Source organism: Perna viridis, chromosome 11 (assembly GCF_037379345.1).
Source record: "Perna viridis isolate PV_CMFRI_1.1 ecotype Kerala chromosome 11, ASM3737934v1, whole genome shotgun sequence".
Lineage (NCBI taxonomy): Eukaryota > Metazoa > Mollusca > Bivalvia > Mytilida > Mytilidae > Perna > Perna viridis.
The window spans coordinates 24675624-24701159 of NC_142455.1; the positions used below are offsets into that span (position 1 = coordinate 24675624).

At 32.4% G+C, this 25536-nt stretch overlaps 2 protein-coding genes across 2 annotated transcripts; one reads left to right on the forward strand and one right to left on the reverse strand.

Moving 5' to 3' along the window:
- Positions 1 to 2733: 2733 nt before the first annotated feature.
- Positions 2734 to 16710, forward strand: LOC148603482 (3-keto-steroid reductase/17-beta-hydroxysteroid dehydrogenase 7-like). Its single transcript, XM_088551969.1, has 10 exons — positions 2734 to 2823; positions 5934 to 6137; positions 6829 to 6921; positions 7619 to 7733; positions 7952 to 8067; positions 9872 to 9947; positions 10828 to 10932; positions 12006 to 12062; positions 12666 to 12764; positions 13186 to 16710. Exons 1-10 carry the CDS (start codon positions 2783 to 2785, stop codon positions 13267 to 13269), a joined length of 990 nt encoding a protein of 329 aa, XP_088408095.1. The 5' UTR covers positions 2734 to 2782; the 3' UTR covers positions 13270 to 16710.
- Positions 16711 to 18268: 1558 nt separating this feature from the next.
- On the reverse strand, positions 18269 to 24714 carry LOC148603483 (uncharacterized). The gene is made up of 10 exons (XM_088551967.1): positions 24549 to 24714; positions 23571 to 23824; positions 22796 to 23156; positions 22379 to 22478; positions 22024 to 22143; positions 21432 to 21555; positions 20953 to 21081; positions 20365 to 20714; positions 19876 to 20014; positions 18269 to 19389 (listed from the first exon to the last, which is right to left on the reverse strand). The coding sequence occupies exons 2-10, from the start codon at positions 23791 to 23793 to the stop codon at positions 18818 to 18820; spliced, it is 2118 nt and encodes a 705-aa protein (XP_088408093.1). The 5' UTR covers positions 23794 to 23824; positions 24549 to 24714; the 3' UTR covers positions 18269 to 18817.
- Positions 24715 to 25536: the final 822 nt, after the last annotated feature.

Consider the following 25536-nt stretch of genomic DNA (forward strand, 5'->3'; position numbering starts at 1 on the left):
TATCAAGTTCATTTTTAATGCTTTTGTAGTTTTTCAATGCTACTAATGCCATATATCATCCGCATACATTGAACAATAAACCTTTGAATATTTTGGAAGATCATTTTCACCAGGGTAAACCCATTTCTTCCAAAGCGGTGCTTGTAGCAAATATGGCTGATCAACAAATTCACAAAAAGGAACATGGGGTGTAGAAGAGTAATCAATGGAACCAAGGTTATAGCGGTAATCAAAAGAATGTAATCAAGGAACAAAGACCAGACATGGAAAACAGACATGCACAACAAAGAACATAAAGTAACAAAAATCATACATACAAAGTAACAAAAGCAGATGAGCAACTCGGGCTCCACTAAAAACTGAGAGCATGGACCAGGTGCACCGGTAGGGTAGAAATGAATCCTAAGGAGACTGCTGTTCAGGTAATAATTACACTATTCCCTCCTTTAAAGTTTTCACATTAGCAAATAAATCATATTTAGAAATGAGTTTCGTAGATAAAGATAATTTCCAGTTCATAGTGTCATTTTCTGTATTTTTATCACGAATTTCCAAAAATATTGTTGTTTTTGTTGTTATTGGGCAAGTCTAAATAAAAAAGGACTTCCATTCGTATTGTTTTCAAACGAAAATTTGAATTCATTTATTTTACGAAAGCACCTAAGCCAAGAATGTGTAGCCTAAACTGCAGTTGATGTGCTAGTCTAAAACGCAGGTGCGATATTCAAGCTTTGGTCGTACTAGTGACATGTATGCTCGTTCTTTTACTGTTTTTTATGGTACTTTGAGAGAGTAATCAAGGAAACCAAGGTTATAGCGGTAATCAAAAGAATGTAATCCAGGGACAAAGACCAGACATGGGAAACAGACATACACAACAAATAACACAAAGTAACTAAAATCATACATACAAAGTAACAAAAGCAAATGAGCAACTCGGACTCCACTAAAAACTGGGAGCATGGACCAGGTGCACCAGTAGGGTAAGTGTACTCTGCTTTTCTAGAAACACCCGCCGATTTGCTCATGAAAAGTCAAGTCCGGGGTAGACAAACGAGAAAAGGAAAATTATGACCCGTTGAATAAATCAGTTTTCATAGTGCAGATGGATAAACCATAACGATCCACGAGGTTTCGTCTTAAGAAGTTCAATTGTCTGCTTGCATTTGGTGTTATATTGTCTATATTTTTATTCCATTTTAAGTCTGATTGTATAGTTATTCCTAGGTATTCAGTAGATGTTTCTGTTTTCAGTGTATGCCCATGAAGGATGTAGTCATAGTCAACTGGTTTCTTTTTTTATGAGATTCTGATGAACAAATTTTCAAGGTTGAACGACATCAACCAGTCTTTTTCCCATTTTGCAGCAGCGTTTAGATCTTGTTGGAGCTTACATGCATCTTCTGCATTCTTCGTGTTTTGTTATCAGCTGCAAAGAGTCTTAATGTACTGTGTTGTGAGTATTCTGGGAAGTCATTAATATATATACTCCTGATGTTACTGCATTTTTTCTGGTTGTTCACCATGAAGGATAACTGTTTGTGTGCGATCATGTAGGAAATCACCAATCCATTTTAAAGTATTGTCTTCCATACCATAATGTTCTTTTTATAATTGCCTTTTGTGAGGGAATTTGTCAAATGCTTTGGCAAAGTCAATCACAATGACATCATTCTGTATGTTTTGGTCATTATCTCTTGCAAGATCTTGTAGGAATGATATGAGTTGAGTTTCACAAGAGCGTTTGGATCGGAAACCATGTTGTAAATCATATAGTATATTGTTCGTTTCAAGATGTTCCATTACCTGGCTATCTATCATACGTTCCATTCTTTACAGAGTATACATATAAGGGATATTGGGCGGTAGTTAATAGCATCATGTTTGCATCTTTTTTTGAATGCTGGACAGACCTTTGTATGTTTCCAGTCTGTAGGTATGGTGTGAGTGTCTATTGATTTTTGGAAAATAAGAGTGATTGGTTTACAAATATATTCTTTTGTGTGTTTAAGTATTCTGTCACATATCTGATCTTGTCCAGTGGCCTTGTTTGGATTTATGTTGTGTAGTAGTTTCTTTACATCTTGTTCTGATATTTTTTATACTTTTCATTTCAGGATAATGTGATGGTTTTTAACTGGTATTGGATCAGCAGACGATTCGGTTGTCAATGCTTTCTGAAATTGCTCATTTAAGGATGCTTGCTTTTTCTTTGGTGTTTAATGTGAGCATGCCATCTTTTTTTTCAGTGCTGCAACCCCTGCGTTATCATTTCTCATGCTTTTATATAAGAAAACATTTGTTTTTGTTAGTATTGCCATGTTCATCAACGGGTAAGTCTAAAATCATCCGTTCAGTATAATTCCAGTATGCTGTTCGCATGTCTGACTGCAGTGATTTTTTCATCTGCTTGTACCTGCTTTTCAATTTTGAATTTGTTTTAGATTTCCTATGTAAACGTTTTCTTTATTGATCGTCTGTCATGTCATGTCAATTTCTTTTTGTGGGTTACTGTCTTTTTTTTATACACTCAGACAGTTAAATATACTAGCACTGTAACGAGAGGCAGACACCATGGCGCATTTACAAAGATAGACAAGACGGGTTTAAACATTTCCATATTCTGTGTTTGTATGATGTCATATTTTCACGGTCTGTTCCACTATCTTATCGTTATCGAAAGTGTATGGTACGATTTATATTTAGGACCGAAATAGCTTGCGTACTGGTTCCCTGTAAATTGTTCTGTTGTACCAGGTGAAGGGAGACGGACTATTATAAGATGTTAAATAAAAAAGTTGCAGTAATTACTGGTGGAAATGCGTAAGTATCTTAAAAGTTCTCCGGAAGTAAAAGAAACAATTTAATTTATTGGTTTGATACTTTTTTTCCGAATGATATTTATTATTTTTTACTCATCATCTTTGAGTTCGACTAAAGAAAAGTTACAATATGTCAATATTCTAAATCGTTTTGCCAGTTTGAAGTTAGGATTTGAGTTTTGTGAATTAAATCACAATTAATATGAGGTAGGTGTAACCTGTTAGAGGAAAAAGTTGATAAAACGATGTTTTTTTAAAGTCTGTTTTGCTATGATCCCCCTCTTTTTTGTCACTCTATCTAGAAATCTTAATGGTTCTTGTCAATTCTTGACACTTACATGTTTTGTTGAGACTGGTTTACTTAGTGTTCCTATTTCAGACTTTCTGTCTAAATCTAGAAAGGCAAACTCTTATGGAATGTCGGAATCGAAAGAAAAAATTTTACTGAATTTAAATAATTATTGAAGACTATATGTATATTTATATATAATCGTCTAAATAATAGTTAACAATCACTCTTACGGGTTGATGGATCGTTAAAAACGATGCGAAACATAACAATAAATTAAGTAAACGTCTAAATATGTTTAACATCACCAGAAGATGGTAAAATTTAAATTGAATATTTCGGATAACAGATATCCTTCCTCAGCATAAAACTCATAAAACTATATGTGCATAAAACTCACAAAACTTAACGAGCAAAATCACATATAGACGTTTATATTTGTATATATACATACATGTAATAAATGCTGTACCTGTGTATAATGTTGTTTTGGGGACAGCTGCAGCCTGCCCATTGTATAAGGGTTCTTTGTCGTGCATTGATGACCAATGAGTAGCCTTGAGCTGAAGATTTTCATCCTGGTGGGGTTGTTATCTTTGTGACATACATATACTCACCATATCCATTCTCTTTGCTACTAGTATTTGCTGCCATGGCTGTCAATTAAGGGTAATAACAAAATTACAGCACAGACAGGACTTCAGGCAATAGTCGAAAGGATTGTCAAAAAAAGGAAAAGCTATGGACATATACAAAAATGTAACAAAGGGCAATATCAATACAAAAACTGAAAAGTTATGCAAATTAGAAAAAAGAAATATTTTGAAATTTCAGAGGGAAAATAAAAGATTAAAAGAATTTTACCATAATTTGGCTTCAGGTTATATATGCAGATATAAATTTACATACATGTATTCAAGTAGATTTGTTACACAGTATTTGTGGTGTGTTTACAAGCATTTGTTGATGTCATTGGATAGATTTGGAGAGAAAAAAAAATATTAGATACAAATATTGGTACATTTAAATGTACATGACTGTACATTAAGCAACTTTAAATGACCTTAGTTACCAATTACATGTATATTGTTTAGAAGCGTGTAATGAAATACAGAAGTTAAAGGAAAAGAGCACCTTTGCATTAAGTTAGGTCCTTATAAAAAAAAAATGGAACGGGAAATTCAGATTTCCTAATTATAAATTGTAATTCATTAGTTAAAAAAAGGAAGTTGATTTTTATCATTTTAATTTTCATGAACATTTCACAGACTAGTTTTTATATGTAAATGTATGACTTGCACAATGACATCTCCATCAAGTAATGCTGAAATATTTGCCATTACATTTTGTATGTGTGTACTAGCTACTTCTTGCTTTAAGATAATTTTCATTTGATGTGCAGTGATACAAAAAAACTTTTCACTTTTCAGATATTGTAACAAATACATTTTGTGATACTGTATGTACATGTATGTGTAATATTTTCCTGTATTATAACTGTGTTTTATATCTGTTATCACTCAGTGTCCTAGCTAGGGCAAAATGGAGGAGTGCTGCGCCCCACGCCACCCCTATCATGCCTGCACCCCACTGCCCCTATTGAGTACCCCTTTAGTGCCCATTTACAATTATCTGAATGACCCTTTAAGATTTCCACTCTTGTTAATAAATTACCCCAAGCCAATTAAGAAGTGTCACCTTCATTAACTACATCCTGTTGTAATTAACCTTGCATGTACATGTATGTGTAATATATTCCTGTATTATAACTGTGTTTGTTTTATATCTGTTATCACTTGTTAAAAATTATATGTCAATATGTATAGTTGATATAATGACAGATGTATAGATAACATTTGACCTAATTAAAAGGTACAGAAATAGGTGAAAATCAGGTGATCGTTCAAACTCTCTTCTTACTTGTCCAGGTATCATATACATGTAGATGTGCAATTGGGTCGAAGTATGCTATCAGGTGGTTTTATTTAGTAAAGTATGCTTGGATTTTGACATTCATTTTTCACCTCCATGTCAATGTTCTGATAACCATTGATGACAAGAAAATTTGAGTTGTAAGAAAAAAGCCCACAATACAATAAACATGATAATATAGAGTTTGTACTTCAAAATATTTTATGAAAACTTTTGATGTAACTGTAAATAATATTCATACATTGTAACTTGTAAATTATGCAAAATGGCATATTTGGATAGAAAATGCTTTCTTCCAAATTTTATTATTTAGTGATCACCGAATGCCGATAATATGTATAGTCATTTTATCAAGTTCTATGTAGGGTACAAAGATTATTATGTCATTTATTCTTTTCTCTTTTTGGTCTTGAATCATTGTTCATGAAATCTTTATCTGTAAAGTTTATCTTTTAAGTTTCATATTTGCTAATTTTTGTGGATTCTGTCGAGTGAAAATATTTGCAAGTATTAATTTTTGCAATTTCAAAAAAGTTTAATATTACAGGAATATTCATATAGTGTTAAAATCAATTTCTTAGGGGTCTGTTTTTTGTACTTTTTTGTCCACCTCGAAAAAAGCAAAATTAATACATTTACAATACTCGAGAGGAAATAAAGATATGAATAAAAGAATGAATACTGTGACAAATGTGCTTCCTTCTTTCATCTTTCTTGTATTGAAAAACAGCATTAACCATTGAAGAAATTAGCATTGTATGCCCCTAAGTTCTTTTAAAATAAATTTGTGTAAAATGGGTTTTTTAATAAGCATACATCTACCAGTATTATTCATAATCCTCAATATCTTTCATTTCTTATTGCATTGTTTTCTCTTTGTCTATTTTCAGTGGAATTGGACTGACAGTATGTGACAGGCTTCTTGCATTACACAATGACCTTGAACTTTGCCTCTTGTGTAGAAATGTACAGCGGGCAGCAAATGCAAAGCAAAGCTTGTTATTTTCTCATCCCCAAGCAATCATTAATATTATTGTCATGGATACAAGTCATGTCAAATCAGTATTCCAGGCAGCAAAAGAGATTAAGGAAAAGTAAGCTTAATGTTTGACTGTCAAGTATAAAATTCATTGTAGAATTTGTACTTATAATTTTTAAGTTATTGCAAGCATTTAATAATTGTTTTTTTTTGTAATTTTAGATAAAATTTGACTCTTTCAGACTAAAACAAACTTTTTTAAATGCATGTATTTTAAGTACCAACATGTGGAACAAAAGAAAACATATGTGTTATACTCAAGAGCTTACCCACAGAAAACAGGTGTATGAAAATCATACATGTAAAAACTTCCATATAAAAAGATAAAATATGAATTTCATTGGAGTTGTGAATACTATTTTTACCCTACCGGTGCACCTGGTCCATGCTCCCAGTTTTTTGTGGAGTCCAAGTTGCTAATTTACCTTTGTTATTTTGTATTTATTATTTTGGTTATTTTATGTTCTTTGTTGCATTTGTCTGTTTTCCACATCTGGTATTTGTCCCTGGATAACATTCTTTTGATTTCCGCTAGAATCTTGGTTTCCTTGATTACTTTTTCAGTGCATTTATATGCATTAAAACACAAACATTTATTTCCATAATGGTTCTTGTATTGGCCTATTATGGTTCCATACAAGTTTTTAAACATGAATAGGAAAATGTATGTTGCCATTTTTCCTGTGTAATGGATACATATATATATATTTTTTTAACTAGTGATAATTGACATATGCATATTTCAGATATCAGAGAATAGATTATCTGTATCTAAATGCAGGCATCATGCCAGTGACAGGAGTTAACTGGAATGGTGTTGTCCAAGGCATATTTTCTTCGTAAGTTCTCTTGATATGATAAGTCAGCAGAATGAGAAGGAAGGAAATCAAATTAAGATCTAACAAATAATTATCGGTTTGTGTCCTTTATCTATGACGTTAATGGTAGTAAACGTGACCTTAGTTACTCATAACAAATTATTTATTGGCAGGTTGAGAGCATTAACACAATTATAGATAAAAACAAAGTACATGAAGTAACAAGTATGGGTTATATGTTTGGAATATTTGTGTAACAATGAAAACTGGACCATTTACAAGCTCTTGAACATCAAAATTATAAAAAAAAAAAAAAACACATGCAAATGTGCATGATATTGATTTGTCCAAAACACTTTGTCATTTAAGTGATATCTCCTAAAAACTTGTATCTAGTTAAAACAAAAATTCACAGTCTGAGTTCAGCTTATATGTGTATTTTGTATACTTCATGCATTTCAGAACATCTGATCAATCAGGGGACCCTGTCATTGCACTACTCTGACATGCTGTCACTTTATACCCCAAATGCAGTGTACTTGACAGAGAAGCAGTGACTCAATAAACCAAATGTTCTCAGCATGAAATGCACACAATATCTACCATAGGATGATAAACTACACCAACAAACTAAAAAATTAGGACTTATATTCTAAAACTGTATTACTACATCTTAACTATTATCAAAATTAATGCAAGTTTTTTTTTCTCTTTTAAGAAAATGTGCCCATGTGATGTCAACTGGTGAAGGATGTCTCTACCACACTGACACTACAACCAAAGAGGGCCTGAAAAACATATTTGCCTCAAATGTCTTTGGCCATTATACTTTAGTAGGTATTCCCCTTGTCTGCCAAACTTCGTGTCCCTAAATTTTCTCAATTATCATGTACATATATATGAACATAATTGATATGCATAATAATACTGGACATTATGATTATGCATTACATAGAAATATCTTCATCTAGTGAATGATTATAATGACTTGGCAAATTTGTTCATTTTCTGTTTTGTTAGGTAGTAATTTTCCTTTTGTATTCCCACTTAGGTTAGAGAGCTAGAGGATAAACTTGGTGGAGACAGTGATTCTCAAATAGTGTGGACATCTTCTCAAGCAGCAGGATTATCAGCATTTAATCCTAAAGATTTTCAACACAAGAAAGGGTAATTAAAACTTCCAAACAAAAGTTTACCCTACTATTCCAGACAATCGTCAGTTTCCCCTTCCATTCAAAACAAGTGCCAATGTTTCCCCTACCATTCCAGACAAGTGTCAATGTTTCCCCTACTATTCCAAACAAATGTCAATGTTTCCCCTACTGTTCAAAACAAGTGTCAGTGTTTCCCCCTCCATTCCAAACAAGTGTCAATTTTTCTCATACTGTTCAAAACGGGTGTCAATGTTTCCCCTACTATTCATAACAAGTGTCAATATTTCCCCTGCTGTTCCAAACAAGTGTCAGTGTTTCCCCTACTGTTCCAAACAAGTTTCAATGCCCCCTACTATTCCTGACAAGTGTCAATGTTTCCTGTTCTATGTTTCCCCTTCCATTCCAAATAAGTGCCAATGTTTCCCCTACTATTCCAAACAAATGTCAATGTTTCCCCTACTGTTCAAAACAAGTGTCAATGTTTCCTCTTCTATTCCAAACAAGTGTCAATTTTTCCCCTACTGTTCAAATGGGTGTCAATGTTTCCCCTACTATTCATAACAAGTGTCAATATTTCCCCTGCTTTTCCAAACAAGTGTCAATATTTCCCCTGCTGTTCCAAACAAGTGTCAATGTTTCCCCTACTGTTCCAAACAAGTGTCAATGTTCCCCCTACTATTACTGACAAGTGTCTATGTTTCCCTTTTCATTCCAAATTAGTGCCAATGTTTCCGCTACTGTCCCAAACAAGTGTCAATGTTTCCCCTACTGTTCCAAACAAGTTTCAATGCCCCCTACTATTCCTGACAAGTGTCAATGTTTCCTGTTCTGTTTCCCCTTCTATTTCAAATGAGTTCCAATATTTCCCCTTCTATTCCAAATGAGTGTCAATGTTTTTCCTACTATTCCAGACAAGTGTCAGTATTTCCCCTACTAATACAGACAAGTGTCAATGTTTCCCCTACTATTCCAGACAAGTGTCAGTATTTCCCCTAATAATTCAGACAAGTGTCAATGTTTTTCCTTCTATTCCAATCAAGTGTTAATGGTTCTCCTCCTACTCAAGAAAAGTACATGTATCAATGTTTCCACTACTGTTCAAAACAAGTGCCTATATTTCCCCTACTATTCCAGTAGTGTTATTGTTTGAAGTGAGCAGAAGAACCCAATCAAACGCTGGAATTTACTTCAAGTCATTTCTTATGAGATTCAAGCAAGGCCCTTCCTCTTTATAACTTGTTGCAGAATCGTGTTGTCATATTGTTACAATGTAGTTCAGGTCGGGCTGCCATAAAATGGAATAAGTCCAATGTAAAACAAAAATGTAAAACAAAACAGATGTGTTTATTCAACTGCATCCACAAATCATCACCATCTTTATCACATAAACATACAGTTATGGGTAAACATTTAATTTGAACATTTTTCATTGAAAAAACATCACACAAAGGTAAAACACATCCTAGAGTCTTTTACAGCTTGTTCTTTCCACATAGTTATCATGATAAACAACATCACAATCAAAATACCGGAAATAAAATAAAAGATAACACAGACGAAAATACAAATTCACAGCGCAACTTTAAATATACCTTAGTCTGTGGAATACTTCAATTATTTATTACAAAGACTCTTGATTTTATGGGATATCAAACATTTGAGAAATATTTTTGGAATTAATTAATCCAAGTTTGTCAGATCAAGGCTAGGTACATGATATATAATGGCCAAAAAATACATGTAGCTTTTTGTTTTATATGTTGATTTAGTGTTCTTTCTTAGTTTTTATCTTTTATAATATTATCTATTTTTTACAGAGACAACCCCTATGCATCATCTAAATTTATTATTGACACAGTGAGTGTATCCGTGAACAAGAAACTCAATGAAAAGGTTTGTGTTGCTGATAGCTTTCATGTTTAAATATTAGCTTGATTGTCCTGAATGGCAAAGTTAGGCGAGTTCATGAACTCATCAACTCAGTTATAAAGAACTGTTTAAACATGTTTTGAAATGGTTTATTTTAAAATGTGTTAGACTTGGTAGTCACTGCTTTTCTTCCAAGCATGAGGTATTAAAGAGAAGGGTGATGATTGTTTGGCTCAAAGTCAAAATAATGAGTCCAAGTGATTTGGCATTCCTACCTGCTTCTGTGAGCTATCACAGCATGTCAGACTGGTACAAAGCAAGGTCTCTTTGGTTGACTCAGCATATCAGACTGGTAGAAAGCAGGGTCTTTTTGATTGGTCAATAGTTCTCATCCTGAAATATCTGCCATAGGATGTTGAACCATAAGCAATCAATCAATCGATTTACACTAGTTTCCTTAATCTCCCTTTTTTTTTTGTTTAAACAAAAATTATAATTGGCAAAAAAAAACAAATACTGTGTCAAGCATATATTTCCCTTTTATGTAGCTTATCAAAAGTACATGTTTAGAATTAGCCAAATCTAATTTTAATTGGAGCATAGCAATAAGGTGATATAACTTTCATTATGCTGGTACATTTGATAGGTACCTGGCCTGGATGCCAAATAAATTTCAAAGAATTTTCTCATCTGTTTTTGACCTCGGCTAGATGTTTTATATTCCATACGAATCATTACTGCAATTACATGTACATAAGAATACTTCAAAAATGACCTATAAATAGTTAAAAATACCTTATTAATGCTTTATTATTCTTTAAAAAATACCTTATAAATTTATAAATCCTTAAATCTTGGAAAATAACCTCATGGATAGTCAATCAATGTTTGTATTTTATTTCAGAAAGTATATTCCCACACTACCTGTCCTGGGTTGGTGATGACAAATCTGACAGATAGTATACTACCAGCGTGGCTATGGAGAATCATATATCCTCTGCTCCTTATCGTAAGTAGTTTAATATGTGTACATTCATATGTGTTTATTAAGCCTTGCTTAAAATCTAATGTTGATCTTAGCAGTAAGTGCTATTTGTCTATATAGTGATTTAATACATTAATGTTCATCCTCACATCAATATTTAATATTTATATAAACTGTACATGCTATTTGTCTATATAATGATGTATTACTGTGAAATACTATTGTTCATGGGTACCAATTTTCGTGGTTTTCATGGCTAGGTCAAACCACAAAATTTGGTTCCCAATGGATAGTAGATTTCCATTGATGTGTATACTGAAAACTTCAAAACCATGAATTAAAAAATCCACGAACTTGTGTTTCAACCGTGGTTCACGAAAATTGGTATCCATGAATTAAAGTACTTTTACAGTAGTTGTAAGATGGTAGATTTTTAGTCGTACATGCAATTTGTCTTTACACTGATGTATTAGCAGTAAGATGGTAGAGTTTCCGACATCCAAAAGACTTGTTATACATAGGAAAAACACAACATTTGCTTTTCATATGTTTAGGACCACCATGAAAACATTTGTAAAACAAAAAACCAAAAATTTGAAGTCTTCCTAATTGCTTGGATATATTTTTTTTCAATTTACTAAATGTACGGGTGCCTATTAATATTGGTTTAATCCACAACATATCAATAGTAAAATTACAAGAAAATCTTTTTTTACCATATCTTTTTTTTGGTCATTGAACATGAAGACAGACATCTAATTACATCTAAAAAGGAATTTACTTTAGTTTAACATTGAAAACAAAGGATATTGTCACTTGAATTGATAAATGTCTGTTATTTGCATATTGCTATTAAATGTGTTGCTTTCATTGACTAAATGGCTCTGAGAGTATCAGTTATAAGCAAGATATATTGCAGCGAGTTGACCTCTAACTAGGTGTTTTATTTCAATGACCTCAGAGTTTAAGCTCCATTGTTACTAATTCAAGAGATAAATTCATTGGGCAAAACTGGTATTTATCTTGAGCTATTTCATTTCAACAAGGTCAGAGGTCACAGTCACTCACTGTACTGTCTTTTTTTTTTTACATTTCAGCTGAGAATATTTGCACCCAGTATTACAATATCATCTTTCCTTGGAAGTGAGTCTATGGTATGTTGTTTGGTTAGCACAAGATTTATATATATTTTATCACTTGGCATTGAGGAACTTCTTGGTTCATTGTTTTTTGTTGTTGTTTTTTTTTTTTTTACTTTTATGATGTCAGTGGTAGATCAAGAAATTCTGAGGAGGGGACACTGATTGGCCAAAGGGAGGTCTCCTCCATGGATTTTCAGTGTTTTCTATATAATCAACCAAATTTTTTCAAGCATAAGATGGCCCGAATTGGATCCATAGGCATATAAATAAGGACTGTAAGATTTAGAAATTGATATGATCTTTTAATCATTGCAAATACTGCTAAAGTATATGATTTGGTCACACAATTAAAAATTTCTCTCTAATTCTAATACAACTGATCTTGAATTTGGACTTTGATGGAGTGGGGGTATACATTTAGTGAGGATAAAACAGTTTTTTTTTCAGTTTTAATATAATACTTGTACAAAAATGAAATAATTTAGATTGCAGAAAATGTATTGTCATATTACATGAACATTAATAGAACATGACAGTTTTGCATTAAATACCGACATTTTTTGCACTGAAGAGCAACAAGTGGACATTGTTTTACAGATTTGATAACAATTTCAGGTATGGTTAACAACACAGAAACCCAGTGATCTAGATACCAGAACAAAGTACTGCTCTAACACAGATCCATTTGGTAAACCATATATCAGATCTGTAAAGGTGAGAACAAACCTTGTATACAGATACATACAAAGATTTAATAAACAGGGGTTTTACTTTAAAAACCCACAAATTTATATGAAGATCACTTTGTCACTCTGTCCTGTACTTTTTACTCATTTATTCCCTACCCTGTATGATTGAGGGGGCTGTTATAGCCTTTTTTTTCTGTCTTTCCCTCACATGTTTTTGCAATAGTTCTCTGCAACTGCCTATCACAATTTTGTTTATATTTTGGGACTGTCTTTATTTAGGTGGTCCATATCAAGGGATTTGTTCTGTGACTTTTGGGGTAACAACTTCCTGTTTACCGACTCAGTTTATTATTTTTAACCATGCACTAAAATTTGGTTGTGGTGGAGGGTTGTCAATGTCACTATTGGACATTGGCTGATAGATTTCATGTTTTATTTATTTCCAGCTAAACATTGACCTGAAAACTGAAGAGTACATTATGGGAGAACTAGAGGAATTATATACAGGTTTTAAAGACAAGTACAGTTAGTGAAACCCGTGTGTAAATATTAGAATGTGCCAAACTTAATCCAACCAAATAATTGTGATACAGAGATCTATTATGTGCCTTTAATACATGTACCAGTTCTGTAAGAATGTTATTTTCTAGATCCTTTCAAATGAATATATATGTGGGTATCCATTTCCTTTGTTTTAAAAAAATAATTAGAGTTTTACATGTACATTGTAAAAAATAATTTCAGGTGTATTATTTTTGTGCTTATTTCACCATCACAAAAATAAGGACATGCCAGAAATTGATATTTTGAAATTTATATAAATAGTAATAAGCCATAGTGCTTTTCATTTTGTTTTGGTTTTTTTTTCATTTCCAACCAATATGATATATTTATTTTATATTTAACATTATTTACCTCAGCTAGAGTTAAAAGGTTACAATGTATTATTATCTGGAAACTTTCATCATTACTTTGGAATTGACATGATGAAGGAGGTGTTTTTTTTTTGTTTGTCTCAGGGTTTTTGATCCTTAGGATCAAAATACCGTATGTCACCAGCCTATGCTTGGAACATCCCAGCTATTTCTGAAATTCTACAAAAATTAGTTGAAAATACCATTTAATACCTTTTTTATAACCAGTAAATATGTTTCCGGCAATTATTCAGCTCAATGATACTCGATTATTTCTGCAAAATAAATTTAAGATCTAGTCTTCAATCCAACTGAAGATTTGAGGAACTCATTTTTGGCCTTGAAAATTCAAATTGATAAAATATGTATAGTTTTGGAAAATCTTGTGTTCACCGAGGAAATTATTTTCTTAAGTTGAATATATAATTGGTTTTTGTTTGAATATAATTACAGTATATTATAAATACTCAGTTGATTAGTTTTGGTATGTAAATGCAAAGAAACTTTGGACAGTTAAACAATTTTGGAAAAAAGTGAAATGGAACAAAATTTCAAAATGTGTGTGAGATTGGATACTTAGTCAATTCTTCAGAAATCAGTAGTAAAAAAAAGATGGACACTCTTAGTTTCTACATATTAAGAAAAAAACAGTTCTAAATATTATGGGTAGCACAATGTATGATTACAGTTTTATTTTACTTTGTGTAATCTTTGAAAGTTTGTTCATACAATTTTCACTAGAATCGAAAACCTCCAGTGCTTACAGCAATTTGATTATTTTATTGATATGGCCTATAAATTATGTAATGATACTTCCTCAAATGAGACATGGAAAGGCCTGAGAACCAATTAATTAACTTTGTTTGGCCATTGACTGCTTATTATGCATATGCAATAATGTTAGTTATATATTTATTGGTAGATATGTTGTATTTACATATAATTTTTATACTTGATAGTTCGCTTATATATGTTTATATTTAGTTTTTCTATGATGCCTCTCCAGGTGGAGAAAATTGAGTTGTTGGAAGTTTTTTTAGTATGTGATTGTCATGACAGTGTAGTTTATTTTCATTTATTTTCTGTGATAGTGTATTTGTGGAGAAAACCCATACATTGTTGTAGCCTTTTTTACAACTACATACAGTTAAATCTCTAAACTGATCTGGAATAAATCCAAAATCAGTCAGAATTTGTTTTTAAAATTCATCAATATTTTGAACCTGTAGAAACCAAGCATTTGTCTAAACAAACCTGATTTTCTACCGCTTTTTTCAAATCTAGATTTTACCTTTTCTGTTGACCTCGTAAAAAAAGATCTGTCTAACGCAAACACATTCTACGGTCCAAAAGGTGATCAGTTCTAGACAGGTTTCACTGTTTTTTTGTTTTGTATTTTTTTTAAAAGGAAAATTAGTAATAACTTTGATTTATTTATTTATGTTTTAATTCATAGCTTGGAATGTGATGCCTTTGTTTTGTATTGATATTAATGAGCACAGAGAAACTGTCATTTGTCCTATATATAAACCACTGTTTTTACCAATAGATTATTGTCATCAGGCAATGATTTTTTCCTGCGTTTTAGCAGAATTCCACTATTGCAAATTCAAATTTTACTGTTATTATTCCATTTTTTTTACTGTATATTTACTTCCGATTTTACCAATTTCAGCTTTGTATGTTGACCTCATAAAATTAGGTCTGTGTCATGATTATCTGTTTTTCATTTGCACATGATAATCATACATTTACATTTTCAAGCCAATATCTGAAAGAATCATACTATTACCATGTGTAATTTTTCATACATATATGTTTACTTTGTTATGAACTGAGTAACATATGATAATAGTTCGAGGCACTTTTGGCTGTGTACAATGAATGACTTTTGATGTTTATAGATCAAAATGAGTTTTTCAATGACCTTTAATACCATTAAATCAGTCTTAACTGAACCCAGAACGAATTAATACCTGTATTTAACCTTCTAAGGTGCAAATTGAAGGAGTCTGTATGTATGACTTTTTCCGACGCAGTCTTTATATTCTCGTCTTTTACCCTTTACCTTTAAGACGCTCTTCCATGGAAATGCAAGTCACCTGATCACAATTCTGTTTCCCAATTGGCCAAATACTGATAACATAGTGGTGTTCGAAAAAAACTGTATCGAAATTGAGTGCCTTGTGTTATTTCCTGAATGAAATACAGAAAATTTTAAGTAGAAAGAAGAAAATTTTACCGTGTCAGCTATCGTCTTTTTAAAGATGGTACTTATTGTTAGATATGCTGTCAAACTTATACAATGTTTGTCATTTTATTTTGTGTATGGCACCTACTTTGTGTAATCTGTAGCTCAAAAGAGTTTTAAACAATATTTTTAAACTTTGCAGAGTGTTTTATATATATCAAAGATTTGCATCTATTATGGCAAAATTTGATTTTTTCCCTTCATTTTTAGCATGTTGAACAGTCATTTTTTGTCACTTTATGTTGTGGTCAGAACCTACTTTGTGTTATCTGAACGCAAAAAGTATTGAACCAATGTTATTTGTACTTTGCACTGTTTAGTTTAGTTGTGTTTAGTTTAAATACATATTGAAGATGTGTAGCTCCTATTATGCAGAATATTTTTAAAAACATGCTCATATCTTAAACTTTGACAAATAATTATTTTGTATGTGTTGATGTTTGAGCATTCAGACTAGTCATGCCATATTTGTTGTATTATATAATAGATCCTTATTTCTCAGGCAATTCTGTGCACTCCTAGGTCTTTATATTGTCAACACATCCTATTGGTAGTCTTCCAAGCCTATTTTATGAAGCCTCTCAGGATGGAGAATATCTGTGAAGTGCTATAAACATCGTATTTTTTTAATGCATGGACAAGTATTTGTGTTGATCATCTTTCTGTGGTTAAATTTTATTTTTATTGATACTCATTTTTTGAGTGGAGAAAATACAATTTGCCAGTATATAAGGTGTTATATTGGGTTATTTTTTTGATTTTCAATACATTGTATTATTGTTTTTAGATAAAACTGTTTTTAATTTTGTGGTTTGTTTTTATTTATTACAAGTGAAGCTAGAGCTTTAGTAGTGTTACGGTACATTAAATTATTGGCAGGTTTTCACATCAATTCAAGAGTTCACATATAACATGTACTTACTACCTCATAGCTTTTTTTAGCTCGCCTGGCCAACTTGGTGTCTGTCATTGTCATACGTCTTTTAAACTCTTCTTCTCTGAAACTGCTTGACCAAGGAAGTGTTTTGGATAGAACTGATGTGGGAATATTTGATCTGTCAAAGAACATGGCTGCCATTACTAGAACACCGGGGTCAGACAGAGGTCTTTTACAGTTATCTCCAAAATCATTAGGTTTAGACTAATTCTGACAAGGTCAAAATGTTTAACATGATGAGCACTATCCATGCTATCTGAGGTCATGTTAATCTTTCAAGCCATGATGGAGTTACTGCCCTTTTTTGATATATTTTTGCTATTTTTCATGTCATTTCTTTTTAAAATTTTCTCCTCTGAAACCACTCAACCAATATATACCAAACATGGCCACCATTATTAAAAATATAACATACAGGTCAGGCAGAAGGTTTTTGCAAATATCTAAAAGAAAACCATTAGGTCTTGCCAAATTCTGAAGGACTAAAATTGTTCAGCATGATGAGATCTATCTGTGGTCAATTTTCGTGTTATCTGTTATGTTGGAGTTATTGTCCTTTTTTCAACTTTTTTTGGCTATTTTTAATGTTATTTCTTTCAAAAATCTTCTAAACCAAGTATTATCAACCTAGTTTGAATGTTCCATAGGGTATTCTGCATGTAACTGATGAGGGGATTTTTGATCTGTCGAAAAACATGGCTGCCGATACTAAAAACAGAACAAAGAAATTTTTTGCATATATTTCAAAACTTAGGTTTAGTCAATTTCTGATAGGTGTGTTTTTTGCTATTTTGAATGTTACATTTTTCAAAAATTTCTCCTCTGACACTACCAACCAATTAAAAATCGCACTTGGTATGAATGTTCCTTAGGGTGTTCTGCATAAAACTGATGTGGAGATTTTTCATCTGTTGGAAAAACATGGCCACAGTTACTAAAAAGAGAACATGGTCAGACAAGTTTTTTGCACAGATCTTCAAAACTGTGAAGTTTAGCCAAATTCTGACTGGGTAAAAATGTTCAGCATCAGATCTTTCTATGGTCAAATTTTTGTGTATATTGTTGACCCATGTTGGAGTAATTGCCCTTGTTCCATGTGTTTTGCTATTTTTGATGTAATTATTTAAAAATTTTCTCCTCAGAAACTACTGGCCAGAATTCATTAAAAATTGATATGATTGTTCCTAAGGTATGAGTGTTACAGATTTTTATCCAAGAAAATATAGCTGCTTTTACAGATAGAATGTTGCTTATCGAACCAGATTCTTTAAAGCCTCTATTTGTATACATGTATAACATTATGATCTTGCTCCTTCAAGGCTTTATTGGTAAAATTCACTGGAACAAAATGAACAGATTTAATATTAGTTATCTGTCGCAGAAACAAACGTAAATAAGCAACCCATACTTCACTAAAACTGGGAGCATATATTTCAACTGAAGTTTATTTCGCAACATTAATATACATGCTACATACATTTTAAGTTCTGTTACAAAAGAATGTCAACAACAATTAATCATATCACAGAGCACTGTAAGAATATTGGGGTAGAAAAATAAATCAGCTATTACATATATACAAATAAACCTACTAGTACATACATATTGCACTGAAAATTTAGATTTTTAGAAATGTTTGAAGCATTCAACCTAAGTAAAACAACAACAAAAAACCACTTTTACCTACAAATCTATTAGCTTTAAAACTATGTTTAAGAAAGAAAATTGTAATATGATAATATTCATAAAATAGTATTTCAAACTACATGTACTTTTAAAATTCAATAAAGCTGAAACAACTCATATTTTAAAGCTCATTACATGACTTAGTTCAATTTAAACATATTTGATAAGACACATGTTGTCAAAATTAGTAGAGTCCTGTCCTCACTTAGTATTACTGTTTATCTACATGAACATGGAGCAGGACATACTGATATTACTGCACATACTAAATATATCATCATTGTGACCAATCAGAAATCTAGAATGTCAAAATTAGGAATATTGCCAGGTCCTCCCACATTCATGTAGTCTGGTTCTGGTGGAACAGGAGTGACAGTACGACTTAGAGACGATACATTCTCCTTCACACTACTAGCAGAAGATGAAGAGCTACTCTGCAACTCTTCCATCATCTTGGTCATTTTGAAGGCTCTATCTTCATTAACCTTTTCTTTCAGCTTCCTTTTGATGAGACGTTTCAGTAATGGCCGATTCTCATCCTCAACAATTTGTTTCATCCGTTCATCTTCAATGTTTTTAGTCTGCTCTAGTAGATTGTGTAGTTGTAAGTCAATATTAAGGTCTCGTAGCGGTTTTTGCTGCTCCAACGTGTCAAGAGAATCGCTGAAATGCTGTCTTTCACTACCATACTCTATAGGCTGGTCGCTGGTGATCCTGTTGATCTGTTTGCCTTTCCTATCGAGGGTGACAACAACTAATTTCGGTAATTTAGGTCGAATTACCTTTTGCTTACTTTCAGTAGATTTAGATTTTCTTCTGATGATTTTTTTTGGCTGAATTTCTTTGACTTCAGATGCCAATTCTGAAAAAAAAATGGTATGACTTATTAATGAATGAAGAACCTGGAACAGGAACAACTTAAGATAAATCATTTTTGGTGAATTGTTATCTTTAAAGTAGGGAAATTTTATTCAACCATTACTTCCACATGTTTAAATATTGACATTTTTTTCATCATAACAGACAGCTGAAGGTCTCTAATGCCCTATTAAACTCACTCTCCTGGAAAAGTTAAAAACATTCCTACAAATGGTACAGCAAGCACAGATATCTTGTGGATGTAACAAATCAGTCTCTCACATTTACAGAAGACATAATACCCGCCAAACTTTGTTTGCAGGGGTATAATAATAATGTTTGTGGTCATTATTCACAAACATAATCTTCAGAATGCCAATACTTTCTATGGCCAGTACTGAGTTGCAGTAATGTCAGTTAAATTCAGATAAAGACATTACTGAGATTTCACTGACACTTCTACAACTGGATCTTGATGGATAAATATTACCTTTCATCATATCCATAGCCTGTCTGGCAGTTACCCTTTCATCAACTTTTCCTTTCAGCATAGAGGTAAGAAGAGTTCTCATGTCTTTACCAACATTTAAAGGAATCAGGTTAGAACCTAACGCTGGGTCCTTGGCGTTCTATCACAAATATAAATAAATATCAATTATGTTCATTAATAGTATTCCAAGTACTAAGAATATTCAACAATTTTCAAATTATATGCAATGTGTTATTTCGAGTGTGGACTTGCTGTCCAAATTCAATCCTGAATTTAACAAATACCATAACAAAACAAACTGCTTCGGAGATATTTTCATAATGTCTCTATTTCTGAACAAGACTCATGCAGTGCTATCAAATTATGTATTGATTAGGCTATAAACGAGGCTTTACACTTTTATAAAATGATATAATCTACTAGATCTGCTTTTTATGACTTAAGAGCAAATGATTGCTTCAGAAAATTGTCTTAAAGCATGTAACTTACCAAAACAACAATATTCATGCTGACAGCATCAGCCTTCTCTGGTCCAACAATGTTCTGCATGCCTTTAGTAACATGCTTAATCAATATATGTCCTCTAGCATACATAAACAGTATGGACAAGGCAAGGGAGTAGACATCACATTTCTCTGTTACATCCCCACACTTCTCGATCAAAGCACAATGTTTCGGGAACTGACGATTCAAGTAAAATTGACACATCTCGGGAGCCATGTATGCTGGGGTCCAGCTAAGACAATCCACATCCTCGGTAAAGAGTGTAGCTCCACCAAAATCAGCAAGTTTCAGGGTTTTATGTCCAAATTTATCTTCCATTAGGACAATATTCTCAGCTGCAATGGAAAATGCATTCACTGAACTGGATATTTATACTGTATAAAAGTAATACAAATATGTCCTCCTCTACATGTAGAGAAATTTTGTAATTCCATTTTTATAAACTAAATGCATTTTAATTTATTTTGTGGTATAATGTATAAAAAAATAACATGATTCTTTAAGATGGACAGCATATGTGGTACTATTGCCATTTCTTGAATCTGATACATAACTTTAAATGTAATAACTTACGCTTCACATCAAAGTGTCTAATTTGTTTTCCATGCAGGTACTCTAATGCTTCCAGGATCTGGTATGTAAAGTTCCATATCTCGCTCTCTTCAGCAGTCTTGGACAATCCATAATGAAGAAGATTGTCACCTTAATATAAAGAGTAAAAATTGCTTTCCTTACTTTTCCAGTGATTCACCAAATAAGTATAAAATAATCTTTTAAATGATGAAAACCATGGGAAATAATTTACCATAAAACTTGCAAATTACATTCTCCTGAATCTTTGTAGTATAACAGTGTTAAGGAATAAAACCAGCTAACATTGGATGCAATTAGATTAAATCTTATGAAAAGAAAATTCTATTTAACAAGTATCATTACTGCAAGTATGTACTACTAGAGCTAGCTGTTTCCATAATTTCAGCATATATGACCATGACCATGATGATTATATATCTAAATTTTCAGAATTCATACTTTATCCACATTAATCTCACCCGCATAATCCATAATAATTTGTGGCTGCCCATCTCTGATTATCAAACCATGTGACTTGACAATAAACTCATGGCTCAATGAGTTTGTAAACAGAACCTCGTTTGGACGGAAGTCTCTGAAGATCTAAAATAAACAATAAATGTTGAAGCAAGTCAATTTTAAAGTTTAAGTTTACACTGTGAATGCAAGTTAAAAACGAATTATAAGCTATTTCACAAAAGCTTAAATTGATTTGTTACAAGCCTTTTAATTGGTTGGTTTTCTTTGGGCAAAATAGGTTTAGTATTATCTTGTTTTGGTACTGTGACTGTCTTTCAATTGATTAGATTGCAGTCCACGAATCAAGTAATCATTTAATAATATATTTATAAAGAATTACACCATAATTTGGACTGTTCAGTAAGGTTAAAATTAACAACACAAGTAATTCCACTATTTCTGAATTGACAGTACATTCATGTTGACCCGTGACAAAATCACTAATGATTCTCTTTGCAAGTTGACAAAATAAAAGAACAAAGAATCTATATCAGATTGACTAATAGACAATAAAAGTAAATGGTGTTCTACAGTAACAGGGAGGTAACTCACCGTTTTGGTAACAAACTGAGAATCCTTATAATTCCACAGATCTACCTTTCCATTACCTCCTCTTCCTAAAATCTTTTGTCTTTCCTTTGCAGCCCTTGGATTTGTCAGAAAATCAAATGCCTGAATGTACAAAGATGATGATGAGCATAAAATATCTTAATATTTTTAGAGAAAAAAAATGTTCATAAATTAATTTTGTTTTAAGATTCCATAACTAAGATTTAATGCAACACATTTGAACTGACATATAAATATCTAGCTAAAGACATGTTGTCCATTTTTAAGACCAAAAATGATTTTTGTGGTCCATTTCATATTTCAAATCACTTTTTGATTTCTTCTTCTAATTCTATACCTTATTTGTGATTATTCCATGGACACCTGTACATAGTCTGTTCCGGCTGGCATCATGTGCCAACATCTCTAGAGCTTCTTTTCCTCCGCAGATGATCTGCCTGTGTCAGAAAATAGAAGGTTACAACTATTTGTAAATTTAGAAGTTAACAAGTTTGACGTGTTACTGCGTATTATATACAGCAAATAATAAATTAATAAATGATGCAGTAAAATTTAGCTAAAAAAGTTAAAACCCACAAAATAAAAATTTATATCATGCAACACATCCAACTTTTGAAACCATGAGATAAAATTCCACAAATATGATAAATGAACAGATTCAGCATAAAAATAAGCAACCACAACAATTAATTTGTTTACAGTAATTCTTTAAGAAGTTCATGCTTGTATGTTTGCTTACACTGCAAAATCTTACCCAGGAATGTATGTTCGGTTTTCATTATCGTTTACTGGCAGATTTTCTCCGTCATTGCCAGTTACTACTATTTCTTCCCTGTATCCTATACTACAGGTATCTAAATATAGTTGGATGAAGTTTTGGTGATCCTCAGTATCAATTCTGACAGCTGTATAAATTGCCTGGGTATTTTTATCTGATGGCTCTATCTCATTGAAGACTGTATTTGTCAGCTCATGGGCATTTTTCAACTGAACTACATCTTGCTGAGAACTTTGTTCGGAAGTAGCCACTGTTAAATCGGATGGATGGAAAGTGCTGCCAGATGCAACACTATCATCTTCCCTTGGTGGTAGACTCTTTTTTTCTTCTGTCAAATCTGAAAATAAAAAAAAATACATGTATCTTATAATACAATCATTCGAGTGCATTATCATACAAATTTCAATACTATAGTAAATAAATCAAAATGGCAAAGATATCAAATGATGCCCCTATCTAGTATAGATTAAATTACAGCAAACAACGACATTGAAAATACCAGAATAAAAATTTCATGTGAATAAGCATTAAAACTGTTCATTCAATCATACTTTAATTTAGTTTGATTTTGACGCTAAAAATAATTCTGTTGCTTCAAGTATCTTATTTCAAAATTATAGTCAATAATTCATAAAACACTGAATTTTCTTTTTAGATTTATGAGGAGGAAAAAAAATGAATTCATTGAACCCCCATTACCATCTAGCACATAAAAATATGTCATTTCAAAAAGCTTACAATGTTGACTTACCAGGCTTAATTTCACTTAGACTGACCAACTTAGAAATGTTTCCATTATGAAGTATATCATTTAAATTGGAGGTCAACAGGAAATCTGTGCTGCTGTCCAAAGTTGGCAAGGGAAGTACAGTTGATTTGGTTTTCAAAAGATTTTCACTGTGTAGAGCAGTCTGGTTCAAATTTACTTCACCAGGAATATTTGGAAACGTCCATACTCTAACACTAGTTGTCATGATGAAGAGTTGATGCTATTTGAACAAGAGTCTGGAAAGCAAATAGATGAAACCATTCAATCAATTCATTTAGAAAAGCTATATGTATGCAGATACTGGTCAAGGAGTAGTTCTCACCAACCGATTTTTCATCCTCTTGTGTGAAAGAATCTCATGCCCAAAATTTGTAATAAAACATCTTAAGATCTTTTCAGATTCTTTGCTCTTTAAAATGAGCTACCATACAATTCTCATCAAGGTATAAAATATCGGTGAACAGATAGCAAGAATCGCTTGTCTTGAAATATAAGATCTACACTCTGACCAGTATACATGTACATTGTACATAAATAATATTAACCAAAATATTTTGTAACATTACTGAAAATTGTTTCAAAATTCATTTATCTTTGGAATTAAAAATAAAACAGTTTACAGTTAGTTACGTCCAGCATAAATGGGCTCAATGTTTTTTCCCTATTGATTGTCCAGGAATAAAAAGGTGGTTTCCGCGTATCCAAAAATACTATTCTATAAATAGATGTGGATAGATTACCAGAATGTCGTATTCAACCAATTACTGAGTAATAACTCCCTACAAATATACCAAAAACAGTTTCGCAGACCATGATATGTTTTATAACTGCTGCTGAATACTCTTTATTAGTACTATATAGTAGCAAAGTAAACAAATCCAAGGGTGACATGGTCATGGTTTCCGAGAACAGTGAAGTGGAGCAGAAACAAAACAATTATACTATGAGTACTAAGCTTACCGTGTAATCAAAACCTAAGAAGAATGTTTTTCCTGTAGTAATATGAAGATCTTGTCAACTGTCAATTAGCTTGCTAGCAATAAATTCAATATAATTTTCCTGTTCTGCAACTCAATATGACGACTACCCAAGTAGTAGTCAGAGATCACGTGTCATTTTTCATCCAGACGATTCCATTCCCTGAATAGGGGGAATGCGATGAATGCGAGTCAAGTCGCCCCCAAGTGAAGTCGCCCAAATAATTAAGACAAGTCGCCCACTTCATAAAGACAAGTCGCCCCCTAATTGATGACAAGTCGCCCAATCAAAATATAAATGCATTTTATGTAACAATAAGTATAATTTAAACTAATTATTTTCGCATGATTTGGTAGGGGGCGACTTATCTCTAGGACGACTTGTCTTGGGGCGACTTGATTTGTTATCAATGCGATAAAATTAATGCCAAACCGCCCCAATACTCTATACGTCCCAGGCAGCTGACCGGGAAATCCAAATAGTTTTGCTGTTGAGAAATGGCTGTCGCCGAAGAGATGTAGAAAATATAAATGTTTAGTGTCGACAGTTTTATTTTTTTTCCATTTTTCTGCAGGTCTATGTTTTGTAAATTATAATTTAGAAATAAATTGTGAAACAATGTCATACTATAGTTCTTCAGTCGAAAATGTGTCAGTACAGGGACGGATCCAGACATGCGCTTTGAAAAAAGTGGGGTAGCAGCCGATGTTCCCCAGGAAAGGGAGGGGTGCTAGGTCATTATTAACAATTTTTTGTCAATTTTACTCATGAAAATGACAATTATTCCATTAAAAAAGACGCACCCCCTCCCGGATCCGCCACTGCAGTATGATCTAGAGCAGAAATTGACTGACCATCGGTACTTTTGACACTTCGTGACAAGTTAAGTCAAGTAATATTTATTTTTAAGTCGATAAATTATTAAAACAAATAACATAAACTCTAATGAACTTTTAAAATCGACATTACA